This window comes from Lupinus angustifolius, unplaced genomic scaffold (genome assembly GCF_001865875.1).
Source record: "Lupinus angustifolius cultivar Tanjil unplaced genomic scaffold, LupAngTanjil_v1.0 Scaffold_45_19, whole genome shotgun sequence".
NCBI classification, from domain to species: domain Eukaryota; kingdom Viridiplantae; phylum Streptophyta; class Magnoliopsida; order Fabales; family Fabaceae; genus Lupinus; species Lupinus angustifolius.
In genome coordinates, this window is record NW_017721771.1 from 64,827 (window position 1) to 90,824 (window position 25,998).

General features: G+C 33.5%; 1 protein-coding gene across 1 annotated transcript; it reads left to right on the forward strand.

The window, feature by feature from the left end:
• Nucleotides 1-715: 715 nt before the first annotated feature.
• LOC109338816 lies at nucleotides 716-18,366 on the forward strand. Its single transcript, XM_019576138.1, has 4 exons — nucleotides 716-721; nucleotides 16,567-16,719; nucleotides 16,819-16,885; nucleotides 17,253-18,366. The coding sequence occupies exons 2-4, from the start codon at nucleotides 16,645-16,647 to the stop codon at nucleotides 18,110-18,112; spliced, it is 1,002 nt and encodes a 333-aa protein (XP_019431683.1). The 5' UTR covers nucleotides 716-721; nucleotides 16,567-16,644; the 3' UTR covers nucleotides 18,113-18,366.
• Nucleotides 18,367-25,998: the final 7,632 nt, after the last annotated feature.

A 25,998-nucleotide genomic window follows, 5' to 3' on the forward strand; every position in this document is an offset into this window, starting at 1 on the left:
AGCCATAGACTACTTCAAATGGAGAAATACTGATTGAGGAGTGTCTGTTGTACTAATATTCCACCAATGATAGTTGCCTAAACCAAGTTCTCAATTGGAAGCAGTAAAATATCGGAGGTAAGTTTGGAAGCAACGATTAATCATTTCGGTTTGTCCATCAGATTGTGGATGGTAAGTAGAACTGAAACATATGGTAGTGTCGAGCAAGTGGAAAAACTCTTTCCAAAAGGGGTTGAGAAATTTTTTGTCTCTATACGAAATAATTGAAGGGGACACACCATGTAAGTGAACCACTTTTGTTAAGAAACGCATTGCCAAGGTTTTAGTACTGAACTTAGAATGAAGTCCCACGAAATGTGCATACTTGGATACTTGGTCCACCACAATCCAGATGATCGTGTTTCTATAAGACATAGGTAAGTGAGTGATACAATCAATAGATATATCTTCCCATATATTTTTTGGTATGGATAGTGGTTGTAGTAATCCATTTTGTTTTGCTGGAATGTACTTGTTTTACTGGCAGGTTGTGCAGTGTTGAATGAAGTCTTTGGTCTTTTGTACAATCTAGGCCAAAAATAGAAAGATGTCAATCGAGCCACAATTGGCTTAAGACCTGAATGTCTCGAAACTAGGGTGGAATGGAATTCATTGATAAGAGAGGAACGAAGACCGACAACGTCAGGTAAAAATTGTTTATGTCCATATAACAATAAACCTTGTGAGCAATAAAATTTTCTTTGCATGTTAACATCTATTTCACATTTCCGGATAAATTGTTATCCTTCTAAAGTGGTGAACTAATGACGAACTTGATTGAAAATGGTGGGAACAGGAGATGACAAGGAGTGGAAAACCAGTGGTTTATCAGTGTGACATTTGGATAGGGCATCCCTGACTTTGTTTGAGGTACTAGAGCTATATTTAATTTCATATTGAAACCCATTAAGCATAGTTTCCCATTTTTTTTTTTGCTCAAGTATATGTAGTCCTTGACTCATTAGGTGTTTTAAACTTTTTTAATGTGTGAATATTCTGAATGGTCGTCCAACCGAATACTAACACCATTTCTTAACTGATTCTATAATAACAAAGATTTCCCAGACATATGTTGAGGCGTGTTGCATGTGACAAGACATTTGTCACATGCATGGTCCATTATTAAAAATAATATTATATGAATATAATAAAATTAGTAACTAGGTGATTAAAGGAGTGCTACAACAAATTACTCTAGACATCATGAATGGTCCATTATTAAGAATCATATTATATCATCTTATATGATAGAAATTAAGAATATCTATTAAATACAAATAGAGTTATATTTAAAGGGTTATGTGGAAAAATACTTAGCATATACTTACATGATCATAGTTTCTGGAAAACCTCCTTAAAGACTATATTTGTTGTAGTATTACTTAGCTTTCCTTCCTTGTCATGTATCAAAAATTATAGTCCTTTGATGGTTTGAACTCTATAAAAAACGACATATAATTGGCCATGGCAAAAAACAAGTTGAGTTAGATATAACCCAACACTTGCTAGTGATTGACCTTGCGACTTGTTGATTGTCAAGATGGTAGCAAAGAATGATATAATAACAATAGACATTGTGCTTACACATTCCAAGTCATCATCTTCTTTAAAAGTTCGATCCACAGACTTCCCCTTTTCCACCCTAAGGTCCTGTACATATAGGTAGATATCCATTTAGTTACTAAATGTGGTTCTATTTAGTCACAAAAATATCAACACACGAGGGAGACATGAAAAACCGGGTGGATTTAGGCAGATATCGACAAGGAAAGTTCATAGACTACTGGTCCTATTTTTTTTGTCACCTAATATGGACCATAGTAGTGTGGGGCTAACTTATGGGAAAGACGGCGAGCTAGAGATACTTGCCGATATGGTTGTAATTTCAAAAAGACTCAATCTCCTACTTCAAATATAACATCTTTTCTGTCAGACTTTGTTTGTGCTATCATCCTTTGATGAGCTCAAACAATATGTTGTTTTGAAGTGGTTAAAATTTATGTTTTGATGTGCAGAGTAGCAACCACACGCTCACTAAGGATTGAACTAGAGACATAACGTATGAGAGTTGGAGGTGGGTGGCCATAGACTACTTCAAATGGTGAAATACTGATTTGGGAGTGTCTACTATACCAATATTCCACCAATGATAGTTGCCTAAACCAGGTTCTCAGTTGGAACCATTAAAATATCGGAGGCAAGTTTGGAAGCAAAGATTAATCAATTCGATATGTCCATCAGATTGTGCATGGTAAGCAGAACTGAAACATATGGTAGTGTCGAGCAAGTGGAAAAACTCTTTCCAAAAGGGTTGAGAAATATTTTGCCTCTGTAGGAAATAATATAAGGGGACACACCCTGTAAGTGAACCACTTTTGTTAAGAAATGTGTTGCCAAGGTTTTAGCACTGAACTTAGAATGAAGTCCCACGAAATGTGCATACTTTGATACTTGGTCTACCATAACCCAGATGATCGTGTTTCCATGAGACAGATGTAAGTGAGTGATGAAATACATAGATATATCTTCCCATATAATTTCTGGTATGGATAGTGGTTGTAGTAATCCATTTTGTTTTGCGGGAATGTACTTGTTTATACTGACAGGTTGTGCAGTGTTGAATAAAGTCTTTGGTTTTTTGTACAATCTAGGCCAAAAATAGAAAGATGACAATAGAGCCACAATGGGCTTAAGACCCGAAAGTCTCGAAAATAGGGTGAAATGGAATTCATTGATAAGAGAGGAATGAAGACCGACAACGTCGGTACAAAATATTTTTGCTCATATAACAATAAACCTTGTGAGAAATAAAATTTTCTTTGCATGTTAAATCTATTTCACATTTTTGATAAATTATTATCCTTCTAAAGTGGTGAACTAATCACGAATTTTATTGAAAATGGTGGGAAAAGGAGATGACAAGGAGTGGAAAACCAATGGTTCATTAGTGTGACATTTGGAGAGGGCATCCCTGACTTTGTTTAAGGTACCAGAGCTATATTTAATTTCATATTGAAACCCATTAAGCATAGTTGCCCATTTTGTTTGCTCTAGTATATGTAGGTCTAGACTCATTAGGTGTTTTAAACTTTATTGATGTGTGAATATTCTGAATAGTCATCCAATCAAATATTAACACTATTTCTTAAATGCTTCTATGATAACAAAGATTTCCCAGACATATGTTGAGGCGTGTTGCATGTGACAAGACATGTTTGCTGAAAAAGTCCAGATGATGACCTTGTTGGGACAACACTACACCAATAGGTATCGCCACTGTATTAATCTCTACATCAAAAGTGTTGGAGAAATCCAAAAGATGAGGGACATGTGTGTTTATCATTGCAGTTTGTAATGCTTTAGAGGTCGAATGAGTCGTAGACGATCATGCAAAAGTATGAATCTTTAGTATATCAATGAATGCAGTAGTGAGAGAGGTATAATCTTTGACTAATTTACAATATAACTCAGTGACACCTAAGAAACCCCTGAGTGTGTCGTGTGGGAACAAGACAAGGAATAATCCATCATAACCTGAATTTTGTGAAGGTCTGGTTGATCCTTGCCACTGAAATAATGTGACCTAAGTAGGTAACTCATGAAACACCAAAAATGTACTTGGGTAATTTACCATAAAATTGATAAAGGCTAATAGATCCAACACTGTTTGTAAATAAGAATTTTTTATCGATGAAACACCAAGGAATTTGGTGTGCATGGATGTCATTTTAGGAGGCATTGTCTTAATGAAAAGATCAAATGTTAGAAAGGTAAATGGATAGAACCACATAAAATGGGCAACACTTAGATAAATTTAGCTAAGGTAAATAAAGAAAGAATTATGAAAATGATTGCTCAATATTATTCATTATATTTTGCAACCTACTTATAACATTCTAGGATAGAACATACTAGATCTACACCACACAAGTGTCTAGATCTTACATAAAATATAAAACTGAAATTAAGTTAAGTTATAAAACTGAAAACCAGTTAGAAAACTGGTATTATATAATTTGTCAACCACCTTAGATGGATAGTATTATGTTTAGGCCTCCCATCATCATTTTTTAAAGGGAAATGAAATGAAAGGGATGGGTTAAGAGAAGATTCCTTTGTTTTAGAATTTAGTGGATTTGACGAAAGGGTTTGAAAGAATTTTTGTAATCATCTTAAACCTTCAATGTATTATTTTTTACTTACCGAATTCCAAAGTTGAGTTTTTTTTTAGGAAACAAGTCAAAATTTGTGTTCATGTCATTAATGCTTCAACTTTTATAGTAAAGAATAATTTTTTAGCTTGTGATCTACAATTATACTAGTAAGTAGCTTGTACATACGCAAGGGATAGTTATTTTTCCTTACACATGTTAATATCATATATGTTACAATGTTATTAAACAGAAATAAAATTGTGTATGCATATATATATATATATATATATATATATATAAATCAACTAAAAAATACCTACCCTTTATATTGCAATATGATATAAGAAACCTGAAATGTATATGAATATAATAAAATTAGTAACTAGGTGATTAAAGGAGTCCTACAATAAATTACTCTAGTCATCATGAATGATCCATTATTAAGAATCATATTATATCACCTTATATGATAGAAATTAAGAATATTTATTAAATACAAATATAGTTATATTTAAAGGGTTATGTGAAAAAATAGTTAGCATATACTTACTTGATCATAGTTTCTGGAAAATCTCCTTAAAGACTATATTTGTTGTAGTATTACTTGCCTTTCCTTCCTTGTCATGTATCAAAAAATTTAGTCCTTTAATGGTTTGAACTCATTTTTTTTAAGTTTTGAAGATTACATTTTCTCAAACGTTCCAATGAAGATAAATTTCTCATTTTATTCTCAAATTTGTTTTCACGTTACTTTTCAATTCTACAACTTTGTCACTCTCATTTATAGTTACATATGCGCTTCTCAATTTTGTTTAATATTTTTATGGTTCATCACATTCTCTTAATTGTTGTTGCACATATTGATTCTTTATTTATTAGAATTTCTTTATAAATTTTAACTAAACTATCTTTGTTATGGTTGTCATGGTTAAGGCATGGGAGGTGATAAATAATATAGTAGAACAAAATGATAGCAACATAAAAAAAGACATCGTTCAATAGTTTAATACAAAATGTAGCACTATTCCAAACTCCTAGTTTGAAATCATCGTGAACCAAATATTTCAATGTAATATTTAAATCCACTAGCAATAATTTAATAGTGACTCGTTACAATTTCAATAAACAAAAATGCAATCCAGTTCATCTCAAGAAAGATATATTGATTGAATGTCCTCAAATTGTACCTCTTAACATATGTTAAATGCTTTCCATTTTCAATAGCCAACTCCAAGAGAAGATTTTTTTAGAAAAATTTGCACATATAGTTATATATAATAATGTAAGTAATATATTATTAATCATTAATATATATAAAATAATTATCATTTCATTACTCACGTTGTCTATCTATTAACAATATAATCAAAAAAACTCCCGCATGCCACATGTCACTTTCTCCTTCCCTCATGCCATATGTCACTTTCTCCTTCCCTCATGCCACATGTCACTTTCTCCTTCCCTCATGCCACATGTCATTTTTTCCTTACATTTTTTCCTTTATGCCACATGTCACCTCCTCCTCACATATTTTTCTTCCTACTTTTTATATATTATATATTTTATATGCTAATAATAATTTAATATTAATTAGTGATTGGTTATGTCGCTACCTCACTAAAATTGAATGTTTACAACATCTATGTTTTGTTATGTTAAAAAGTAATAGTCATTAAACATTATATAAAATTGAAATCATTATTCACATTCAAATTATTTCTTTACATTAATCTATCTATATAATTTAATGTTTACCATTAATCTAAGAATAATTGTACTTTTTCACCTCATCAAAGTTTTTTGACATTTTTTTCACTGAATTTTAATATTACAGTTCAGATTCTTTAAATTTTAATTTTTCTATATTAACAATATAGTAAAAAAAACTCCCTTATGCCACATGTCAATTTCTCCTTACATTTTTTCTTCATGTCACATGCCACCTCCTCCTCACATTTTTTCCTTCCTACTTTTTATATATTTTATATGTTAATAATAATTTAATACTAATTGTAGAAAATTCAAATTAAAAATTATCAATTTATTTTTCTTATGTGCTTAAACATGCAAATACACAAGTAAGATGTATATTCTTAATAATATGAATGTATGAGTAATATGTACATTTTAACTATGTGAATACATGAGTAACATGTGTTTTCTTAGTAATGCGAATCATGAAAAATATATGTATTTTAATTAGTAATATAATAAATCAATTATTAGACTCTTTTTATTATTTTGATTAAATTTATCAGAAAAAATATCTGTCATATCCTAACTTAGTGTGTTTTTAATTTATGAGTTATTTTCATACAATGATTATTAGCTAAAACATAATCAAATAAATAACATTTAATTATACAATATTTGAATGCTAAAAATATATTCAAATATTTATACACAATGAACATTAATCTAAAATAAAACATAAGCATTTAAGAGATATGCTAAAAAATCCTTATGACTTTATATGATACTTATAAACGTAATCACAAAAAATATGATGCAAAAATAACTCCTTATATTTATAATTTTATATAGAGAATATAGAGGTGAGATATTATCCAATACAAATTGAATTTTATTTATTGAGTTATTTAAGAATCAAATATTTTCTATAATCACACTTTCAACATATAATGCTTATACAAACGCATTTATAATTGTTAATATTCTACATATATACTCAAAAATCAATGTTAATATTGCACATATATGAATGGAAAATATAATGTTTCAATACATGATTTATTGATATTATAAAATATATGTATATTATATTTGCATTATGCATAAACAAAGAAGCGACCCGTGCAAGTGCACGGGTACACTGCTAGTTTAGTGATTAAAATCAAAGCTTTTGTCACTGGTAGTTATTGCACAATGTTCTTGTTGCTCCTATTATAACAAATTCTCAAATCAATAAAGAAATTGGTAACCATATGAACAAATCAATTAAACAAAATCAAAGTTTAAACAAATTTGTTAATGCTAATATGATGAACTTGTGACCATCTAATAAATGTGAAATTATCCCAATATTTTTCATATAGAGCTGTCACGTAATGAGTTGGATAAGTCTGTTAAGAAATTAATATATTGTTAATAAGGGAAATAAAGAATTCTCAATTCATATCAAAGAGAGCAAATATAGAGTAATCAATTTTTCATAAATATCATTTCACTAGTCATATTTAGGTTTGGTAGATTTCTATGACCTTTGTTTCATGCCTTCTTTTTCTCCATGTACATGTAACTTCATATAATACAAAAAAACTATTGTATATTATAATAAAAAATATGACAAAATTAATTATTTACCTCCTTATTCTTCTTCTTTGTCTTTATTATTTTTTCAACTTTAGACTCCTTACTCTTGGACGGTGAACGACCTTTGCTTCTCACTTATAAGGAAGATAGTAATTTTTCACTTGATTTAGTTGCATGGTCAATGCTTGGCAGAGTAGTGGTCTTCTTACTACTATCCAAATCTATATCCTTGAGCCTTTCCTTTGCTTTATCTATCAATTCTATAAAAAAAAAACACATTTTCCACTTGCCATATATGCGACCTCATAAAAGTTAGCATACAACTTATCAAATTGTATGAGTTGCTCGTCAATCTCCAAATCATCATAGCAATTCATTACATAGTCGCGACTATGATTTATATCATTTCTCCACCGAATTAGAATGTAGTGAGAATGAATCTCTTTCACATTCTTTTCAATTAAAATCGTTGCTTTATATGCCTACAAATTATTCCCCTGAATTCAAATAAATATCAAGTGCATCTAATATCACTCTTTGTATCATTATATTGCATGATGTATGCAAAACTTTTCTCACGGCATCCGTCCTTACTCTCCCAAATATCAATGATACTAACTATGGATATTGGATCATCAACTCTAAACAATATGAAATTGAAAAAAAGCATACCTCACAGCTTATTTTGAAACAACTTGAAAATTACATTGGTATTGTTGGGAACAAGCGAGCAATCAAATACTAAAGAGTATAGAGAAAAGAGAATAACACAAGAGATTTGGTAACGAGGTTCGGCCAATTGTGCCTACGTCCCCGGAAGCGTTGAAAGGCTATCACTATGTGTTATTAGAGAATAAGAATTTTTGTTTGACTATTCTTCTCCTTGTTATATTAGGTTTACATAACATAAATATATAGCCCTTTACCCTAACCCCTTCACACCAGCCGAAGCTCATAACTTATATTGTTGTTATATAGAGATATGAACAATTGTACAACAATCTCCACATTGGCGAAGATCATCAATCTTCATCTTCCGCCATTGGGTTGGGGTGCTCCATAGTCTAGCATCAGGAAATGTTCAGTCAGCTCAGACAATACCTGAACTTGTCCATGGTAACCGGCTTAGTTAACATATCAGCTACATTTTCTGAAGTGTGAACCTTTTGCAATAGTATCTGCCCAAAAGCTACCAACTCCCTGATCTTGTGAAATTTCACATTAATATGTTTGGTCCTAGCATGATACACCTAGTTCTTTGCCAAGAAGATAGCACTTTAACTGTCACAATGCAGCGGAAGTCCACACTCATTTACCAGCCCCATAATCTGCAAGGCTTCCTTAGAAGTTTCACCAACTGCCATGTACTCTGCTTCAGTTGTAGACATAGTAACAACATACTGAACTGATGATTTCCACATAATTGGTCCACCTGCAAGGGTGAAGACAAACCTCATTGTGGACCTTCTATCATCCAAGTCTCCTACATAGTCCAAATCAACATAACCAATAACTGAAGGCTTACTCTGTTGGCTGCTAAACATGATACTGAGACCTGTAGTCCCCTTCAAATATATGAAAATTCATTTGACTGCTTTCCTGGTTTCGACATGTACTTGCATACTTGACTAACTTCTCGTGTCAAGTCTGGTCTAGTACAAACCATAGCATACATCAAGCAACCCACTGCACTAGCATATGGAACCTTTGGCATGTACTTCTTCTTTTAATCTGTCTTTGGATACTAATATAAGGGAAGCTTAAAGTGATTTGCCAATGGAGTCCTTATTACTTTAGCATTGCTCATATCAAGTCTCTTTAAAATCTTTTCAACATTGCTTTGTTAGGAGAGCCATAGTTTTCTAGCTCCCCTATCCCTATGAATCTCCATCCCAAGAATCTTCCTAGTAGCTCCTAAATCTTTCATGTCAAACTCCTTACCTAGCATGACTTTTAGCTCATTGATACCACTCAAATGATTAGCAGCAATCAACATATCATCAACATAAAGTAACAGAAAAATAAACGAACCATCGTCAAGGCTTCTCACATAAACACAGCAATCATACTCACAACGCTTATAACCAAGCTTCAACATATAAGTGTCAAACCGCTTGTACCACTGTCTGGGAGACTGCTTCAACCCATATAGAGACTTCTTCAACTTGCAAACCAAGTGACTCTGTCCAGCTGCACTGAACCCCTCTGGTTGTGTCATGTAAATTTTCTCCTCTAATTCACCATGGAGAAAGGCAGTCTTCATCACACCCATCTGATCTTAGTACATATCCCGGCTGGCTACCAAGGCAAGCACTGCCATGATAGAAGTGTGTCCCACCACTAGTGAGAAAATCTCATTATAGTCAATCCTCATCTGTTGTGAATACCCTTTTGCGACAAGCCTTGAACTTTTCCCCTTATTTTTTCTGATATTGTTGGCTTCTTCTTGTACACCCACTTGCACCCAACTGCATGCTTGTCTGGGGGCAAGGAGACAAGCTCCCAAGTTTGGTTCTTATGTAGAGACTCCATCTCCTTCATCATGGCACCCATCCATTGTTCTTTCTCCTGGCTATTTATAGTCTCTTGAAAGCTACATGGATATCCTGGACTGATATGGAGAGCAACTGAAGCCATATCCTCAAAGCCATATCTCTCTGGTGGTTTAATAGGACGCCTATCCTTGTCTCTAGCAAGTAGATAATCCTGCACACCTGAACTCTCCGCCTGAGAATCATCATGTTCTTGACTTGAACTAATGCATGGTTCCTTGCCTTTATTTACCAGAACCGTTTCATTGCTCACTAGAATCATATTTGATCCTAAAGTCTCTCCATTTGGCCTAGGCACCTCTATCAAAACTGATTGTTTCAGCATGAAATCTTCATCAAACACTACATCTCTACTCAACACCACCTTTCTAGAAACTAGATCCCAGAACTTCAACCCCTTCACACCTTTGGTGTCCAATGAAGATACACCTCTTTAACTTGGGATCAAGTTTAGATCTTTCATCACTAGGTACATGTACATAAGCTATGTGTAACATATTATAATTGACTAGGTTACCTGTCCATACTTCATCTACAACTTTACCATCCAATGGAGCATGTGGTGATCTATTGATGACATAGCATGCCATACTAAGTACATCTGCCCAAAATCTTTTAGAAAGTCCATCATTCAATCTCATACATTTGGCCCTCTCTATAAGAGTTCTATTCATCCTCTCTATAACACCATTTTGCTGAGGAGTCTTTTTCGCTGAAACGTGCCTTTGAATACCATGTTCCTCACAGAATTTCCGAAACTGTGAGCCTTTGTACTCCATACCATTGTCTGACCTCAAGTATTTGATTTTTCTACCAGTCTGGTTCTCTACTTCTACATTCCAAACCTTTAATTTGGCAAAGACTTTTGACTTATGCTTTAGAAAATATACCCAGACCTTGCGAAAAAAGTCATCAACGAAGGTAACAAAATACCTAGAACCTCCTAGGGATGCTTCTTGAGGGATCCCCGTACATCAGTGTGGACATAGTCTAGAATACCTCGAGTCCTATGTTGGCTAGCCTTGAAACTAACCCATGTCTGTTTCCCAAACATACAATACTTGCACAAATCTAGCTTGCATTTGCTGACTCCCCTCAAGAGTCCTCTTTTGTATAGTTCTGTCATGCCACGCACACTAATATGACCCAAACGCATATGCCATAATTTTCTAGCACTATGCTCTGAATCTACTGAAATCTCTTCAACCACTCCAACAACTCCACCTTCAGAGCACCTTTGCATACTCGAAGAATATCACTGTCCCCATCAGCTCTATAGCTAAATCCTTTGGAACCCAAATTCTTCTTCAAATCTAGTATGTGCCTAACCTCACATAACGTCTTCACTACACCATCATCCATCAGAATTTTGATTTATCTCATACCAATAATTCCACATGTTTTATTATTTCCGAGATACACGAAACCAAAATTGCATGCCCTGTATGTGGTGAACCATTCTCTGTTTGGCGTCATATGGTGGGAACAACCAGTGTCAAGTATCCAATCATCTCTACTATGATTTGATGATACATATAGTAGATCAACTTCACTGTTGTAACTAGAATCATCTTTCTGTGCAACATTTGTAGATGTACATACTTCATCTTTCCCCACCGGCTTGCTAGGACTCCATTCATTGGGATAATCATTTTTGTAATGCCCAATCTGTTTGCACTTATAGCACTCTACTGGTGTTATGCCCCTAGAAATTGGTCTTTTCCCTTTGACAAGACCTCCCCTACCTTGTCTCCTCCCACGCGCTTGGCTCCCTTTAACATACAGACCATCACCCTGAGACCCTTCACCTACACTCTGTCTTATTTGAGTGTGGGACAGAAGTGCAGATGTGATCTCATCCAATTTAATTGAGTCTTTTCCGTACGTCAATGTTTTCACCAAGTGTTCATAGGAATTTGGCAAAGAACACATTAATATTATTCCTTTGTCCTCATCATCAACCTTCACATCAAGTTTCTGCAAGTCATTGATCACTTGATTAAAATTGTTGAGATGTTGTTGCAAATCAACACCTTCCTACATCTTCAGGCCGTAGAGTCTCTATTTCAAATACAACTTATTTGTTAAAGACTTGGACATGAACCGCTTCTCTAAAGTCTCTCATACCTCTGTTGGTGACATCAGATCCATAACACGATACATCACCTCATCTTATAGACATGGTCGTATGATTCCTACAGCCTTCTCCTTCAACTCTTCCCAATCTAGTTGATCCAAACCATCTGGTTTATTCTCACACAGCGCCTTTGATATACCATGTTGAGCCAACACATCCTTAACCCTCCTTTGCCACAATCCAAAATTACCAATTCCATCGAACTTCCCCACCTCAAATTTGGCACATGGGTTAAGAGCCATCTAATACCAATTGTTGGGAACAAGCAAGCAATCAAATAGTAAAGAGTATAGAGAAAAGATAATAACACAAGAGATTTGGTAACGAGGTTCGATCAATTGTGCCTAAGTCCCCGTGAGCTTTGAGAGGCTACCACTATGTATTATTAGAGAATAAGGATTTGTGTTTGACTATTCTTCTCCTTGTTACATTAGGTTTACATAACATAAATATATAGCCCTCTACCCCAACCCTTTTACACCAGCCCAAGCCCATAACTTATATTTCTGTTATCTAGAGATATGAGCCATTGCATAACAGGTGTAAGTCTCCTGAATTGCTTTTCAAAGTGGAAACTTATTATCAATTAATAAGATGAATTAAGAGACTCAAAATCAACCTTATTTTCCATCTCTATCTTACTTTTCAATACACTGTCATATTGCTCAACAAATTGCCTCAATGGGGTTTTTGAGTTAACATAGTCTTTGAAAAAAGCATTCATGCTTTCACTTCTTTGGGTCGTAGACATTCCCACCCAAAATATCGATTTAACATATATTGGCACCCAACGACGACAATAAAAAATAAGAAGCTTAACCATTCAGTTTTTTGAAGACTATAATATGTAATCATTTTATGTCAACCATCGACAAAGGCTTTTATTTATATTGAATCATACACAAGGGTTTTTAATGTTTGCTTGATTTCTTTTTATTGAGCCAAGCTACCTAATTTCCCAGAAACTTTCTTCATAATATGCCAAAGGTAAAAGCGATGATGAGATTCGTAAAATACCTATACCACTCCTACTTGTATAGATCGATATTGATATGTAATTATGGCTTTTGGAGCTCAACCTCGCGTGCATTCCAACCATGATTTTAATATCCATACATATGTCTTTTTGTCCTCCCTTGATAGCCACATCCAGATAAGATGGATTGCCCATGGTGGTTCACTCCAACAAAAGGAGAAAATGACATTATATCTATTAGTCAAATAAGTACTATCAAATGATACAACATCTCCAAATGAATCATAAGTTGCCCTAGACCTTGCATCTGCTCAAAAACATTTCGTAAACGACCATTATCATCCATATCAATAACATATAATTTTTTTGAATTTCTTTGTTGTATACGAGTGAAGTATTTACGAAGTGCCTCAAAATCTCCTACTCCAAGTCTTAATTGCCTCAACTTTGCAATGTAATTTTGACAATCCTTCTCACCAAATTGTATGTTCTCATACCCTTTGGCTTCCACTACTAATGAATGGAAATTTTTGTTTAATGAAATTCCTGCACAATCATTTAATTCAAGTCTTCTTTTTGAATAAGAATTCATTTTATTATGTGACCTTTTGATATCTGGACTTTGTGGGACTTAAAGCATGCTTATGATCTTGATAAACAGAAGAAATAGTACACCCTCCTCTACTATGAACAATCACATAATTTTTTGCTTGGCACTCAGTTTTGGTCGACAATCTCACCTTAGAAGAATTTGCCTTACATACATATTTACCTCCTCTTGAACATGCAAGTGTATAATATTTGACTTCAACCTTTGTTTTTGTGCTAATTTTGTGAACACCAAATCCAACTTCATAGACATACTTGTTGTAAAAAGTGTGAAGTTTCTCTTCAGAAACTAATATCATTCCTACCTGTAGAATTTGCTCACTGAATCCAACTTCAAGCTTTTCATTTTCTTGCACAACTATATTATTTACCACCTCCATACATTAACCACGACAACCATAATAAGGTAGTTTAGTTACAACTTAAATTTATAAAGAATTGTTGCTAATAAATTTCACTATATATAATAAATAAATAATGAATCAATATATGCAACAACAATTAAGAGAATTTGATGAACATAAAAATGTTAAACAAAATTGAGAAATAGCTCTACAACTATAAATGAGAGTGATAAAGTTTTAGAATTGAAATGCAAGGTGGATTTTTTTTTTTTGACAACTGAATGAGAAGTATATCTCCTTTGTAACGTTGGACAATTAATAGAAAGAAAAGGTAATCTTAGAAACTTGAAAAAAAAAAATGCCCAAAAGGTTGCACTCATGCATTAAAGAGACAATAATTGCCATGTGTATTGTAAAAGATGCTTTCGAATGATATTTTGTAACTTGCATTCGGAGGAAATAGCATTTCTCTTTTATTTAATATAGTTGAGTACAGTGTGACGTAAAGATCCCCTACAAATCTATCTATCTATTATTACTCTATAAGAAAAAAAAGCTCATCTTTGACACATGTCAATCTCTCATAATATTTTTTCCCGCCCAAAATATTTCACCAGCAAAAGGCAAACTAAAGGTCAACAACCTCTATGTATCAATAATAAATGCACACATGTAAATCTAACAACAATGTATATCTATTTAAATTTTCCCTCTTAAATTTTTCATCATCTCTCCTATGTACATTTTCATATAAATTCTTTCTATTTCTATCCATTTTGGTTTCATTTTATTATTTCCTTATTATTCTTTCTCTTTGTTATTATCCTTCTCTTTCTCTTCCAACATTTCTCTTTAAAGTGTATTTTCAATGATTTTATTGTTTATTTTATAGATTTGTTCTTTAAAGTGCATTTTTATTGTTTTTTGTTTATGTTGTAGATATGTTCTTATTTTGTATATATGATTTTATTTTTTATTGATTTTTTTTACATTTTTTATACATTCACTTACAATATTGCATTTTATTTATTTATTTATTTTTATTATTAATCTTTTCATCATTAGAATTGAAAATTTGAAACAACAAATGAATTTGCTATTTATGTTTTCTATTTAAAGATGAATGTTTGAAAGTTGAAGTTGAGGCTTCATTGGGGCATGACCACTCTCATTGCTATTAATGATCAAAGAATTCTTAATTTTAATTTTAAGAATATTAAGAGTTTCAATATATTTTTGAACTTTTTTAACCTTCAAAAATTATATAGTATCACGTTTCAGTTTTCTTATTTTCAGTACAAAAATCAGAATTGCCATTTATTTTCCTTATGTGTTTGAACATGTTTCGACCATGCGAATGCATGAATAATATGTATGTTCTTAACAATGCGAATGTATGAGTAATATGCGTGTTTTTAACCATGTGAATGCACGATGAACATATGTTCTTAATAATACAAATGTGCAGGTAACCTGTGTTTTTACCTTACGAATGTACGAGTAATATGTGTGTTTTTAACCATGCGAACGCACATGTAATATGTGTTCTTAACAATGCAAATGTACGAGTAAATATGAAATTTTAACCATACGAACGCACTGGTAATATGTGTTTTTAACAATACAAATGTAGTATTAACATATGCGTTATTAACCATGTGAATTTACATGTAATATGTGCTATTAACCATGCAGCAAAAAATACTACCTCATGCAAATACATGGGTAACTTGCTAGTCATTTAATATAGTTGCATTCATAGAAATTCAAATATGAGTCCTTTGATTAAGCTAGAACAACACTAACCAATTAAATAACACACTTAATTGTGATAAATATGGATTTGATTCTCCTCCATATCTATCTTCAAGAATGACCAGAGTTATTTTTGTCTAGACAACATGTATCATTTATCCTCGAGAAGAGGAGAACATTTATAAACATATATAAGAGGGGGTTGATTATATATTGTAAGAAAAGAAGTGATTATTACTAATTATTAAATTAATTGTCTATAGTATTGCTCTTGTCATTTTGGAAATCCTTATCCATTTTATATTTTTAGCCTCATTTGTTTACTCATAAATAAGTAGTGCCGTTAAAATATCAGGTCAAATTTTATCTTAAAAATGCTCCATTTATATAATGATATAATAATATAAATCTGGTTTGTTTGCTTCTATAAGGTTTATGCATGACTTATTTAAAAGTGTGTTCTAACCTTTAGTCTATTTAAAACTTAATAAGACATTTAAATAGACGTAGGTGATAACAATAATTAAATTATTTATATTTAATTTTTATATCAATTTTAACGTAAAATAATTTTACTTATAATAAAATAAAGTAATATAATAAAAATATCCTAACAAACTCGAGTCCCCTCCTCTCTGAGAACTGTGTGAATAAGGCCGAGATTGCAACACAGAATGATTTTCCATTATCCATAATAACAAATTTATTTATTTTCTATCTCTCCAAGTTTTTTTCTCCTCAATCACACAAATTAGGGTTTCTTCCAATCTTGTTTTCCATAAACAAAATTCCTCTTACTTTAGCCATGGTTTCTGATTTAACCTCCCCTGCTCCTATTCCTTCATCCACCAGCACCAAGAATATGGGCAAAAAGAAAAGGGTGAGCATCAAATAATTCTTTTCCTTTTTAGGGTTATTACTATTTTTTTCACATTCTTCGTTTGCTTTTTTGAAATTCAATGCTTTTATGGTATTTCAGACCAACAGGTCCGCAAAATTGAAGCAGTGTAAGTTTGATGCACGTCGTCAACAATGGCTATCCCAAGGTATATGTATATATGTATGTATGCATGTATGTCATGTGGGCCATTTATGTGCATGTAATATTTCACACATGTTTCAATTAAATGAATCACTCTTTTCAACAATGTCTTCAATGCACATGAATTTCTTATCAAACCACTGTCACATGAATCTGCTCTGTATTTAATCACCCCACGTGAATTACAAGAGTTTTGAAGGGAATGTCTTGGTGTACTTCGATAATTTTTTGTCTTTATGTCTTTCAGTCATTGTATAAAATTTCTATATCAGGGTGTCCCTAATGTCTCTGTATCGATTCATGTAATCCCTTTTTTTGTGGTATCCATTCAATTAATCTCTTTCTTTGGATACATATTGGTGGGTGTTCAGTTGTTGCTAAGAACAAGGGTTGCAGTGATGATGATGCTCGCACTCCGATGAAAGGAAGCAAGGCTTCGTTGGAGAAACTAGAAATGAGGAGTATAGATGAAGAAGAAGATGAGGGATTGATCGACCATGGAAGCTATTCCGAATTAGTGTCGAACAGTCCCACCAGTGTTAACAATTGCATTCATTATGGGACAAATTTCACTGGTTGTTGCAGCAATGGCAGCAGTAGCAGTAGTAGTGCTAGCAGTGCTGGCTGTCGCTCTGGGAATGTCACAGAAGATGAAGGTGATGATGGATGCTTGGATGATTGGGAGGCCATGGCTGATGCTTTAGCCGCCAATGACAAGAACCAAAACCCTTCTTCGGAGTTTCCCCCTGAGGCTGAACCTGTGGTCCAAATGGTATTGCCTGGTGAACTGATTAATGGGCTGAATGCAGTGCCTCGGAATTGTAAACCAGATAGTGCTAGATTAGATTCTTGTTCCTCCCGTAACGGTCGAGCTTGGAGACCTAATGATGCTTTTCGCCCTCAGTGTTTGCCTAACCTTTCTAAGCAGCATAGTTTACCAACCCCTGATAGGCGTTGCGGAGGAGGGGTCCCCTGGGCTTTCACTGCTGCACCATTGCCCTGTCCAATTTGCTGTGAGGATCTTGATTTGACAGACGCCAGCTTTTTGCCATGTCTGTGTGGATTCTCGATCTGCCTCTTTTGTCACAAGAGGATTATCGAGGAGGATGGCCGTTGTCCTGGGTGCAGGAAGCCATATGAGTGTGAACCTATTGAGACAGAGGCAAGTGTGCATGGAGGCAGCCTGACTCTTCGGTTGGCCCATTCACGTAGCATGTTTGAGAGGTCTTGAGAGAGCCTTTGTTTCCATGAGTTGAGCAGCAGGGTCTCTCCTTTTTGCATCCCAGCAGGGTCTGTATTCCCAAATTTAGTTTTCTAGGTCTAGTTGGTGTAGTGTTATGGTTTTTGGACACCATGGAATTAAGTTGTTTCTCATTTGATGTTATGGTACATATGTTAATGTGGAATAAGTTTGCTGGTATGTGAATACATAAGGTGGTATATAAATTTCATACATTTAAAATGGATACATCATGTTGTGACTTATTTCCTATGCTTTCACAGTTTCATTTCACATCCAGTTTACAGTTTACACTTTACGTCTCTGTTGTTCTTGAACATTATCATATTTGTTGAACATGCTAACATTTCTGATTGTGTAGATGTGATATTTGTTCATGTTGCATTTTATCTAGTATGACAGGCTTGATATACTTTTGTAGGTATTTGTATTACATTCTGAGGCTAACAATAATGAATAATCATGCCCTTTTACTTCCTCATCTCTATTTTAGAATCTCTAACTGCATTAATTTTTAGAGGAAATGCTAATGATCCCGAGTAAATAACATGGTCATCATATTTTTGTCTTTCAATGGTCTTTCAGTGCAATGGCTTACTCAATCTCTAAAGGTTAGATTAATGGGAATTCTTTTGGCTTCTTATGTGATTGAATGTTGTTTGGTAAACTATGAATTCATTTGAGTCATTTATGATTATTATCTTAATATTAGTTACACTGCATTTTATTCAAGATTGTGTTGACAGTGTTACCAAAGCTCTTATAGTGATATAATTAAAATCTTAAAAAGGGAATTCTTAATCCTTTAGCAGACTGTCCTGTCTTGTGGTTTATCCCCTTGACCATCAAGCGATATGCAGATATTATTTGTTCAGTTAAGTACTAGTCATTTCTTTCCATTTGACTAAATATGTTATAGAAAGATCCTAATTTGTGCAACATGGAATATGGATAATATGCATCTTTTTAATTTCTTGACATGCTCTTTCATAAATCAGATATATGCCATGGCTAAATCTTCATCCTCATGCTCTGTTCCATTACATGAAATGGTGTTGTTCATTTACTTCTATAATGTTGTTGATGTGTTAAGCATGGTTTGTTTTCCGAATACATGTCATTTGAATTTTTTTTCCTGTTGATTCTCTTCTAGGAGCCAAGATACTTGTAGTAAGTAAAAAATTGAAGGCTGGTCACTAGTGTTTCTCAAGGTATGGGAATGTCTTTCTGGCATTGATGTGTGCTTCTTTGAAGTTTGGGTTAGTCTGTAAATGAATGCACTTGTCCTTCCTATTTCCTTGGGATTCGGGTAATTGTTGCTTTACTAGGTAATCGTTGATTTTAAGTAATCACCAACGGATAATCATCTTTACTCACCCATTCTTACTGATTCTTTCATCTTTTAATTGTCTGCATGAGTTTTAGTTCTTTTGCTTATAAATTATTAGATTTTGGTCCTACAATAGCTTTGAATGAAATAGAAGAAACAACCATCATGGTAGGTATTTAATGTTTGATGCACTTACACATAATACATAAATGTTTATAAAATCAGCATTATATTCCTTCTACAGGGTTCGGTGATATTCAATATGGAAAGTACTGATATGTTGTACATGAAATATTTTACTGTTGATAGAATGATGGACCAGTTTCTTACTTATAGGAAGTTGAATGACAGTTAAGAATACAAATATTAAAATCAAAGTCCTACTCTAAGGCCTAAGGGACATGGTTCTCCTTTTTTTAATTGGCTTATATAGCAGTTTTCTTTTGGGGAGGGGGTGGGGATTAAGTTGCCTTTTTACCTGTCTCTTTTTTATTAATAATAATATACTCATCCAACTTCTGTGGTCATATTCACTAATTGTTAACATTTATTCTCTTCACAATTTTTTGGCTCTATATCCTGCAGCTACTAGTTTGGGGTTTCCTGTAGTATAGACAATGGAACTGATCTCATAAAAGGTACTATAATTCCATGCATTTTTGGGTTGGATAGGATACTAACAGATGATGTTACTCCCTAAATGTGGTAATACTAATAAGTCATATATACACCTTTTATGGATTTGCTTTGCTAGAGTAAAATCCCATACATCCGTGGTAGGTTTGTACTGATTGTTTAATCAGTGATAAATAAAAGTTGCTGAACTAAGGTATTCATGTTACTTTGAAAGCAGAAACTACCTTAGGCAGAGGGCTATAGTTGGATGCACATATGTGAGAAAATTAACAGTTGGATGTACGCTCCTCTGGAATAACTCAGTTATCGTGACTTCGAAAAATCACTGCTCATACTTCTTTTAAGTTTGGCTTTGCTGTTAGGCATATGTGCTTGCACGCTTTTTGATGAGTGTAAAATTATGCTAATGCATGATAATATGAATATTCAATCTAAAAAATTTAAAATCTATATGGTATACATGATATGAATGAATTATTTAAATACAAATCCCCATCAACCTTAGAAATTTACATTTTCCCCAATGTAAAAATCTAAACCATGAGAAAGAAAAAAAAATTATAGGTTAGGTAGGAAGTGTTCTTGGCTTATGTGCCAGATATAAGTGGTTTGCATCATTGAGTTCAATGGATATACCTGCAAAAGAAGAGGAAAAAAAAGGTTCCCAATAGCCTATATGTCCTAGATGGACTAGGTGCAAATATTCATTTTTAAGGGGTAGTTAATAGGCTAGGTCGTGTTAGCACTTTTTTTGTAATAATATTTTTTTTGAGTTTATGATATTTTTGTGGTCGACACTATATACATTTCCTACAAAGGCTCTAAACTCAGGGAGATACTAAAGCCGACACTAAAACACTTAAATTAATAAACTAAAAATGTACATTCAACGTGGATTGCCTCTCACGAAACGCTCGTTTAACGTTATTAGCTTGATGGTTGATCATTGCGCATCACGCAAGATCCCATGAACTCATACCAGAGGGTGGAGAGAGTGTTTTTACTTTCGTTTTAGGTGTTTTCCCTTTCTCCCAATTATCAGATTTATGTATGACCCTTAAGCTCTCGTGCAGATTGAGGGGAGTGGTGATCTTGCATTTATAGATTCACTACCCTCGGCAACTTCCGCATCAAAATTCAAAGTGTTATCTACTAGCATGTTTCTCTCCAAGAGATCCTCATATTTCACTTTAGGCATTCCCTCCTTCACTACTTGGTTCAACATATCAACTCAACAACATGAGTTCTCAAGAAAAATTTGTTTAATAGATTTAGCAATATTAAATTTAACTTGTTCATCCCATATGCTTAGAGAAAGTTTTCCATTTTTAAAATCAACTATAGCACTAGATGTATCCAAAAATGGTATACATAGTATGATTTGAATTTGTGCACCTTCTTTCATCTCTAGTATTACAAAATCCGCTAGAATGTAAAATTTCTCAACTTTGATAGAAACATCCTCCAAGATGTTTATAGGGAATTTAACTGACCTATCCGCTAATTCAAGTGATATAGTAGTGAGTTTTAGTTTACTCACGTCCAATTTTTTACACACGGATAAGGGCATGAAGCTCATACTTGCTCACAAGTCACATAAAGCACGATCAAAATTAGTTTATCAATTAAGCATGTGATAGAGAATTTATCACGATCTTTTAGTTTAGGTGACAATTTATTTTGAATTAAAGTGTTGTACTCCTCAGTTAGAGCATTTGTTTCATAATCCTCTAATATTCTCTTTTTTATAGAATATCTTTAAGAAATTTCATCTACGCAAGCATTTCATGCAGTACCTCACTGAAGGGCCAATTGATATATAATTTCTTAAGGATATCTAAGAATTTCCCATGTTTCTTTTCTAATTTTGCCTTCGCAGATCTCTAGGGAAAAGGAATTGGTGGTAAAAATTGATATATAATTTTGTTCCCCTTTAGGGAATTGTGTTTCAATATGTTTCTCTTCCACTTATGTATCATTCTCAGTTCAAGGAACATCCTTCAGTTCCTTCTCATTCCTTAATCAGATAGCCTTACAATGTTCATTATTTGGATTTTTATTTGGCTGTCCTAGAAATATCTCTATTTGCCTATTAAGTTACTCGCTTGTTGAACAATTTGTGTTTCTAACATTTTTTCATGGATAGTCAGATTTTCTATCTTAGAATTCAAATCATTTAACATATTTGCAACATTTTTATTAATCGTGATTTGATCCTTTTGAAAATTATTAAGGTTAACACGTAATTTTTTATGACCTTTGATTATTGTTATAAGAGTGAGATCAATAGGAAAAGATTGTACCTTTGGAAACTGTGTTGTAGGTTTCCTATTACCTTGTTCATCCTGATGTTGATGATTTAAAGTATTGTTGCTCCTTTAGGAAAGGTTGGGATTGTTCTGCCTATGTGGTGAGTTGAATTGCTGTCTGCTCCTCTCCTTGTATTATAGTAATTGCATGATTCAGGTTATTCATTGGCACAAGTTTCATGTACAGGTTCAGTGAATTGTTTGCATTCAGACCACTTATGCCCTTTTACTGCACACCCCTCACATGTTGTAGTAGACCTAATAGTATTAGCATGATATTTTTTCAGCTTTCCTAACCTTTGAGAAAGGTTCTCCAGCGTGGAAAGTACATTTTCCATTTGATTTCCTGGATATTGTGCACTAGAATCTCTCATTGGATGATGTCTCATCTCATTCGCCTATTAGCGATGATTGGAAACCACATTCTCTGTGGTCTTTGAAGTAACATCAATTCTTTTGCCCATGAAGGCACCATTTGTTGAAGAGTCCAACAATTGTTGTGATGAAAAGTTTAGCCCACCGTAGAAGTTATGAACCAACATCCAAGGTGGAATACCATGTTGAGGGCAAGCTTTAGTTAAGCTCATTTAATCTTTCCTCATTCCAAGGTGGAATACCATGATGAGGGCAAGCTTTACTATTGAGGCGAACTCTACAGGAGATTTTTATCAACAAATATTTTCCTCCTTCCTCCTCCAAATTGGTTTTGCATCACCATTTCGATTAGAGCAAATGGCGAAGAAAAGTTATTGCCTCAATAGTTGGGAGGATTATTCCATGACGTGAGCTATGAGCATTAGGGGTTGCGTAGTCACAAATTGGTTTTTCATCTCGTTTAGTCATTGTTTGTACATGTGCATGTCTTTCTCTTACTCTTTCTCTTTGTTGCCTTCTTCTTCTACAGAAAGTCATTTCTGGCTCTGAGTAGTAATTCGAACTTTGCATAAAGCAAATGGGCAACTTGCTGAGGTACCAAGAAAAAGAAAAACAAGTAATACATTAGAATAATGTAATGAATTAATTGAGAATTAAAGAAATTTTGACACAGTCCTCGACAATAACACCAAAAACTTGATAGGGCAAATCGCAAGTGCACGATTATGTTGTCAAGTAATAAAATATCAATCCCATGAGGACTGAAAAATTCTTTAATTATAACAATTGATTTATACTTAACTCAAATAGGAATTAAAAGTGAATTTAGAACAATTGAATAATTGACAAGAATAATTATGAAAATATTAAAAAAGATTGAAATCTAATTTAGGAAGAGTTTGTTGGGAAGTAAGTCCCACATCGCGTACCTCATTATCTCGGGAATGGTTTAAATACCTGTTGGGCTACTCCTCTCATTGCCAATTGGTTTTGAGATGGAACCTTAACATGGTATCAGAGCCAGAGCCCAACTTCTTCCTGGTTGTTATGGGCCAAAAGATGCCATTTAATTATGGGTCAAAGGTAACCATTCGCCTGGTCCGGCAGGCTTATGTGGAGGGGGCATGTTGGGAAGTAAGTCCCACATCGCCTACCTCATTATCTCGGGAATGGTTTAAATACCTGTTGGGCTACTCCTCTCATTGCCAATTGGTTTTGAGATGGAACCTTAACAGAGTTCCCACGATTAAACACCGACAAATTTTTGTTTTGCTCATTTTCATGAACTTTAAGTTGCAAGGATGAATTGCTCTTTAATATGTGACATCCTCTCTTGAGCTCCGACACATGTATTCAATTGAAGTCGCACCTACTTTCATGGTACGATTATCAATTGAATCATTTATTTGGATCTTTCTATCCAATCGCTTCGTAGTAACCGAAAGTGAATTTTAGAAACCCCCGAGAATTCTAATACTACTCTCGTGAATTAGGATTCTAGTTTGAATGATTGAATAGTTAGGTTCACCTCTCGGTACTTTCTCAATGTATCTAAGAGGTATAATTTGTTGGCCAAACAACTCACACGAATAAAACTCAGTTTAATGATTCAATCACAACACTCAATAAAAAGAAGTAAGAACAATCGTTTATTGAATGTATAAGGGCATAGCCCCAATCCTAGAAATAAAGGGAATTACTTTCTCATGATGGAGAAGAGAATACCAAATTCTAAATTAAAAATTGTGATGTAAAGTGTGCTCAATCCTCGAGGGAGAACTCTCATTTATCATAATTACAAAATATTGGGCTAAGTCCAACAAAATAAATCTAAAAAATAGAAATAGAATATAACAACCACGACTATGGGTGTATGTGGCACATTTACTTCAAGTTGTTTCTCTTCTATCCAGACTCTAATGTGACTTCTTTTGGCTCTTCGATTGATCTTCGCATAACCTCAGCATCGAATTCTATCTTCTTGCACCCAATCTTTACTCTTTTTGGCTTCATTCCGTCCAAATTGCACAACATAGCCAGAAAGACCTGCTCAATCCAAATAAAGAGAAATAAAATCTAAAAACAATTATAAAGTCATAATTATGTCCTAAAGTGCAATTTAAATGTAATGCTAATGTAGCATAATTTCGCACGCATCAAATTTTTTTAAGTTTATCTTTTGTTTGCCTTCAAGCAAGTGTTATGCCTAACTTTCACAATCATGTATGGATGACGATATGTAACCCATGACCCAAAATAATAAGCAATCTCGTGATAGTTTTGAAACAAACCAGACATCAAGACAAGACAATCACAAACAAATTCAATTCAAGCTAAATATTTGAATCATAACAATTGCATGAATTAGGATCACCCTTCTCTCACCACTCTCATTTGATTAAAGGTCATAGTGTTTTGCTCAAAAAATTTGATTCATTCTTATGACTTTCTAAAAGATAAAGGATGCTTTTTTCTTCTTTTTCAGTTTTTTATGAATTCTTTCACTACACATGGTCTTTTTATGTTTCATATTGCTTCAACCAAACATCACAAATTATCTCAAACTCTCATTTAAATAGTTATAAAAAATCAGTAAAGTTCAAGCTCAAAAATGGGCAACTAATAAATTTTCAATATTTATAGATAGTCAGCCTATGATTTCCTTGATTATTTTGAGATGTCATTGTTTTATTTTGAGATGTCATTGTTTTATTTTTTGTTGTGAGATACAGGGCTTGGAGCCCATGTCAGCTCGAGTGTTCTTATATGCTTACCTTTTCATTGTTGGCTTGTTGTTCTATATCTTTTAACATAATTGATTTGTAAAGAAACGACATGAGGCTTAATCTCCTAAGATGTGCATGATGTAGACACTATGAAATCAATTAAGTGTACCATTTTATTTTTTCGTGTATTATTATGCTGCATGGAGTTTTTGGTATTTTAAACTGATTGTTTAGTGTTCCATAGTTATTCATAGGAGATTATGATCTTCCATCTTATTTTTGGAATTTGGAAAGTGTGTAAAAGCTGTGCGCCTGGATTTTTTAAAAAAAATATCATGAGTAACGATGACTCAATTTTTAATAAACGAGATGCATAAATTAGTTTACAAACTTGTAATCTGTTAGCAGCTCATTGAAGACACACTATTAGTCCGTTTTTTCTTATTTATACATTTTGTTTACTAATAATCGAGTCAACATTAATAATGGTACACATGAAAA